This window comes from Vanacampus margaritifer, chromosome 4 (assembly GCF_051991255.1).
Source record: "Vanacampus margaritifer isolate UIUO_Vmar chromosome 4, RoL_Vmar_1.0, whole genome shotgun sequence".
In the NCBI taxonomy this organism is placed as follows: Eukaryota; Metazoa; Chordata; class Actinopteri; order Syngnathiformes; family Syngnathidae; genus Vanacampus; species Vanacampus margaritifer.
In genome coordinates this window covers 12,340,902-12,347,087 of record NC_135435.1, presented here as the reverse complement: position 1 = coordinate 12,347,087, position 6,186 = coordinate 12,340,902, and the positions used below count along the sequence as shown (strand labels likewise).

At 41.6% G+C, this 6,186-nt stretch overlaps 1 protein-coding gene across 1 annotated transcript; it reads right to left on the bottom strand.

Moving 5' to 3' along the window:
* Nucleotides 1-418: 418 nt before the first annotated feature.
* LOC144050567 (serine protease 23-like) lies at nucleotides 419-5,853 on the bottom strand. Its single transcript, XM_077563940.1, has 2 exons — nucleotides 5,602-5,853; nucleotides 419-2,730 (listed from the first exon to the last, which is right to left on the bottom strand). Exons 1-2 carry the CDS (start codon nucleotides 5,625-5,627, stop codon nucleotides 1,560-1,562), a joined length of 1,197 nt encoding a protein of 398 aa, XP_077420066.1. The 5' UTR covers nucleotides 5,628-5,853; the 3' UTR covers nucleotides 419-1,559.
* Between the last annotated feature and the right edge of the window lie 333 nt (nucleotides 5,854-6,186).

The following is a 6,186-nucleotide window of genomic DNA, read 5'->3' as shown; positions in this document are numbered from 1 at the left end:
GTAACATATCCCAGCATGCAGTTGAGCCTTTTGTGGATCACGTTCACTGTTTAAGGAGCTGGTCCTCATATTTCGGCTTTTTACAGTGTTCATTTCACCCTCAGCATTTTTTTTTTTGCATCTGAAATAAAACATGGCGTTGAAATGAACACATTGTGTGTTTGTACAAGTGACTGAGCATGTACGCAGACGACGCAACATCTCCAAAGCATTTATTTCATTTATTTGCCAGTTATTCATTTCTGAAAACAATAATGTAATTTACAAAGGTTATTGAAAGGGTTTGGGGTTGACAGCTCACCCACAAACTCCCTCTTGAGGGCGCTGTAACAAAACATTCGATGAAGTTGAAGTAAAAAAAAAAATTATATATATATATATATATATATATATATATATAAACCCAATTCCCAAAAAGTTGGGACACTATACAAATTGTGAATAAAAACTGAATGCAATTATGTGGAAGTGCCAAATTTTAATATTTTATTCAGAATAGAACATAGATGACAGGTCAAAAGTTTAAACTGAGAAAATGCATAATTTTAAGGGAAAACTTGATTTTAAATATTATGGTGTCAACAAATCTCAAAAAAAGTTGCGACGAGGCCATTTTCACCACTTTTCCACAAGGAACTTCCAATCGTGATTCGTCTGACCACAAAACAGGTTTCCACTTTGCCACACTCCATTTTAAATGACCCCTTGGCCCAGAGAAACGCCTGTGCTTCTTGGTCTTCTTCAGAAATGGCTTCTTCTTTGTACTGTAGAGTATTATCTGGCAACGGCGGCTGGCACGGTGGATTGTGTTCACCCACAATGTTTTCTGGAAGTATTGCTGAGGCCTTTCTGTGATTTCCCTTACAGTAAGTCATTAGTGGTAACTGGTCTTCCAGCCTTTTTTTTTTTTACAAGTGCAATTGACTCAGCCTCTTGTTGCTACCTGTCCCAACTTCTTTTTTAGATTTGTTGTCTCCATGAAATTTACAATCAACATATTTTTCCCTTAAAATGATACTATTCACCTGAAGCTGAGCTTTAGAAAGTCAATAGCAAAAATAATAGATCATACTTGAAAGAATGGCTTTGACTATTGAAAAGAATATGATTATCTGTTAAGACACAAGCAAATATGACATCTTTGGTAGCTCACTGGTACATTCATCAAAAATATGAGATCAATAGAGAAAGTTCAAACAGTGCAATCTATCACACTTGGCATTATAAAGCAATTGTCCGAGTCTCGCTGTTCAATTTTTATATCATCGCATCTCCAAAAATCACAAAATGCCTAAACTATGACACTCATTGTTTAAAACTTTACTTGTTGCCAGTGCCAGCCGACCAGACACAAAAAAAAGAGGCTCATTCAAATGTATCTTAACCTATTGTCACTTGTTTTTGTCTGAATAAACATCAACAATCTTGAGGCCTGCAGAATGAGGAAAGGGCGTTTTCACTGTAATAATTTTGCATCTGCAACTTTTGTTGGCGCAGTGATTTTCGGAGCTCATTTTTCATCAGTGCTGTGAGTGGTCTTGACTCGTCAGTGTCCTTCCTCAGCCTTCTCGACAGTCCACGAAGTTGCCTTTTATCCAATAACAGATTTGCGCATATTTGAGAGGTGTGATTCTCACGGCTACATTAAATTCATGAGACGCCCCCTGACGCTCCACCCACTGGTGGCCAGAAAACACGCCTATCACCTTCCTGACCCAACGCCGACGCCGCCCCTCCCACATACGGGCGTAGACCCCCGACCCGCTGGCCCCCGGCTGGGCGTCACAGTGCTGGTAGAGCAGGTCTGACGTCTCCTCTCCGGCCTGACAGAAACGATACACCAGCTCTCCCGGACGGTCATTGTCGAACCCTGAGAAGTGGACACGTCGCCCAGGAAGTCTCTGCGAAGGAGGGCTCACGCCCAACTTCATGTGACGGCGTTTGTGGGCTTTCTTGAGTTCTAAAAGCGCGTAGTCGTAGTCCATCCCGATGTCATTGGCGTTGCCTTTAATCCATCCTTTGGGTACGTGTGTGCGCTTGGCTCTGATCCACTGGAACTTCATTTTCTCAGACACGATCGGGCCGTCGTTTGGACCGACCTCAACATGGTTAGTCAAGTTGGAAATTGGAGACTGCAGGTCTCGTTGTCTGGGTTTTAGAAAGCCCACTCTGAGTTTCTGAGCACCCTTCACGTAGTTTTTACCATCATGGACACAATGAGCAGCCGTGAGAACATGCCGGTCGCCAACGAGCGTACCAGAACATCCGGTGGACAGTTTGACAGCCACTGAGAATGGATATTGAAGCACAAAGTTCTGCCCCGCAATGCTGTATCGCCCGTCGTGACCAAAGATCTGACGCTTTCGTCTGGTATGTGACCGTTGACCTTTCTCAGAAGGCGCAGAGGAGTATGCGGGGCTTTTGTTGGACCCGAGGTTATAACCATAGATCCCAATGGCGGTCTCAGTGAGTTGACCATTTGAGTGAAGAGTCTCATAGGCCAGAAATTGCTGCAGCTCCTCAAAGCTGGGCAGTGGCGAACTTTTGTGGCATTCTGGGTCACACGGGGAGGTGACGTCAAGACGGGCTTGTGACAGGAAGTGTGGGGCCGGCCGACTCTCGCTTTGCTGTGGGAGGACCACTGGGACACGCTGAAGAATCCACTGGGGTCGTGAGAAGGAGAAAACTGCGGGAAGGATGACGAGGAAGAGAAGGTGGACGGACGGGAACCTGGAAATGCAACAGAGTATGTACTGAAAAGTCAGTATACGGTGAATCAAGGATCACAAAGGATTCCAAACCCACGTGTGATCTGTGAAAATCCATGCTATAGACCAGTGGTCCTCAACCCTGATCCTCAGGGACCGGTATCCAGCCTGTTTTCCATGTCTCCCACAGCCAACACAGGTGGAGATCGTTATCAGCCTTCTCCAGAGATGGCTGATTAGCTGATGATATGAATCACCTGTGTTGGCTGTGGGAGGCATGGAAAACAGGCTGGATACCGGTCCCTGAGGACCAGGGTTGGGGACCTCTGCTACAGACAGTAAAAAAAAAAATAACACTTACTTTAACCCAGTTTAACTTAAAGGAGAAGTCAACACCCTTTTTTGGGGGGGACTATATGTTCTATGCAGCCCCACTAGTCTAAATATGGTATTTTGGTGAATATTTAGTGGAATATGAGTTAAGCAGCAAAATCCAACCGTTTTTATCCATCTCAGGGGGCGGCCATTTTGCCACCTGCTCTCGACTGAAGATGACATCAATGTTGCTCAGAAATCAGGTGAGCTGTGATTGGTCATTATCTGCCTGAGCAACTGTGATCTACAGTCGACAGGAAGTGGCAAAATGGCCGCCCCCCTGCGATGGATAATAATGGCTGGATTTTGCTGCGTAACTCTTAGTCCACAAATGTAATATTAATCAGAATGTCATGTTTAGACTAGTGAGGTCACATATGACATTTTATTGTCAAGAAATGTTTAAGGTTGATTTCCACTTTAAAGCTCCCTTAAACTAATCAAAACGCACTTGTGAAACTATTCTTTAGCGCCTCTTTTCACTCGAGAGTAACATACAAAATCACTTTGAGGAAACGCTTGTATTTTAAAATCGAAAAGTTCAACCAAACCATTAAAATTAATCTAACGGAAGTTCAAACTAGCTTAATGCAAACTAGCAGCTACATGCTTACGTCAATGCACACGGCGCACACGGCAATACTCGCAGGCGTGTGTATATTCTCAGCTCTGTGGAAACAATGGGCCTCTTCGGATACTTTTGTTTTTCTTCCCCTTTTTATCCGGAAGGCTAAAATTGCTTTGGAAAGGTGCCTCGATTCAACCTTTAGCCCACCTTTAGCATAGGTTACTCTTGACCAACCTCCACATAAGGACAATGTCCATAATTCTTTACGGCGGCAATATTTAGGCCACAAATGACATTAACTGACTCTACATGAAGAGAATGAAGCAACCAATCAAATAAATTAAAAGCTAGCTTCACATTTAAAGACTGCTAAGGGCAATTTCCACATCAAGTTTTATACTCGCCATTGTGCAATCATGCCAGGTAAGGAAAAGTGAAGTCGAAAACAGTCTTATTGTTCTCAAAAGCACCGTCTTGTAAATAAATGTTGGGTGATTTGACTTTCTGAAAAGGCCCAATAACTACTAAGTTTGGTTGGGGACCTTCTCTGCCTCCGACTTGCCTGTATATGTACTGAGATTGTGATTTTGATGTCCTCTTCCCATGTACTTTTTAACAAACACAAGCAATAATTAATCTGTATTACAATATCCAATGTATTATAAATGCAAATGAACCATAAATTAATATGAAAGACACTTTATGTATCTACTAAAGTCGTTAAATAACCACTTGCAGTCTGTTAAGTGTTCACTGCGACAACTTCACCAAATTCTACCAAACAAGTGTACAGAAGTCAAATAGGTCAATAGCATTGTACTACTTTGTGATGTCGATTTGAATCCGATTAATTGGTCACGACCGCATACTGTCAAAATCCGTTTAATAATATAATAATAATAATAATAAGCCGCATGTTTGAGCTCCTCTGATTGCGTGCATGGAAAACATCCACGTTCTCAAAACCGGCATCATGGATTTAAAATTAACCTCATGGGAGCTGAGGGAGAGGCCTTTCATCTGCATCGGAATTTAGCAGCTGCAGACATGCACTGTATTTTAATGAGCAAATATGTCGGACAGGGCAAAGTTCAAACCTTAAGAGACTCGCATGGAAATTCCCCAAAGTGTCCTTTAGGGATTGGCATTAAGTCTACAAGACTGCCTTAATAATATTTTCATGACCCGAGTATATTTAGGATGCATAGATCAAGCCAGACTTTAATCACACATGCTTGTTAAACCCCTTCCTCTCTTTGCTTTCCATGCTTGATTGTTGACTTTGGGGCCAAATGTAACGCCCACTTAAATTTTATATCCTACTTAAAAACATGAACTTCTCAATGTCTTTTATTTTCTGCACATTTTGTTCATTTGTAGTTAGTCATTAACTTGTTTATTTCATACTTTGGCCTGCATTGGTGGGGTAAGTATTTTGTACTTTGTTGCTGTACTTGGATAGATATTTCAGGTATTTGTACTAGATTTTTTTTTTATTTTTATGATTTACTTTTGCTCCCTGCATTTGAAACAGATATGATGATGATGTCAAACACTGTTGGGATCTTGATTGATACTGATTTGAGATTTGCATTAATGACAGATGCAACAGATTTGGAGAAGCAAGATATCCCCAATCCAGTAGAACTTTTAGCATGTCATGTTGTCAAACATGGTTTGATGGCATCAAAGTCATGCAAACACTAGATAGCGACTACACTTGGAAGTAAATAATTTATGAATATATTTTAGAATATCAAATAAAATGCTAGAGGCTTAACTGAGCTACACGGATTTCTGACAAGGCTATATATAGCATTGTCGTTATTGTTATTATTACTTTATTATTATCATCAGTTCACTTTATGTTTTAATATTTTAGATTACAGGTGTAGTACGTAAAATAAAATACGCTTATTTGGATAGTCACGCACACACACACAAACTTACCGTGTTGGTCCAGTGTTGGAGCACATAGTTCATGCAAGATAAACGCAGACTGTCCAAGTTGAGGTCTTGCAATTTTGTATGGTCAACTATTGAGTGTCGGGAGTAAAACACGACGTCTCCGTACTAATCCCGAAGCGATGCATCAAGTTGTCCCATGACAGCGCACGGATGTCCTGTGGGCTGCAACGATGAGTCGGTGAGGAGAGGAGGAAGAAGAGGAGGAGGACGGAGGAGGTCTCCTGCATGCGTGTCTGCCTGCCTGCCTGCCGCCTGTCACATCTGCAGAAAGAGAGTGTGCAAGTCAGTCACGTGACACTCGAGTCACGCCGCGCCCCGTCCACAAACGTGCTGTTTGATTCAATGCAAAACATGCAATTGTTGTGTGACTTGTCTTCACGTTCAACAAATTTAAACAAATATTTATTTAAATATTATGCTCTGGAGTTGTCTCAACATATACACAACCTGCTACTAAAACCTTTTTAGCGCTCTAAGATAAAAAAGAAAAAAGAAAAAAAAGAATACGTGACTTTATAAGTGACGTCATGAAGCTAATTGCTGCATATGTGACCATGAGTAGGTAAG

Bases quoted from the DNA above. Each gene is read 5' to 3' on its own strand.
- LOC144050567 (XM_077563940.1), bottom strand. From the start codon at position 5,627: ATGTGCTCCAACACTGGACCAACACG. The intron at 2,731-5,601 runs GTAAGTTTGTGT...TTGCATTTCCAG, and splicing joins TCCAACACTGGACCAACACG to GTTCCCGTCCGTCCACCTTC.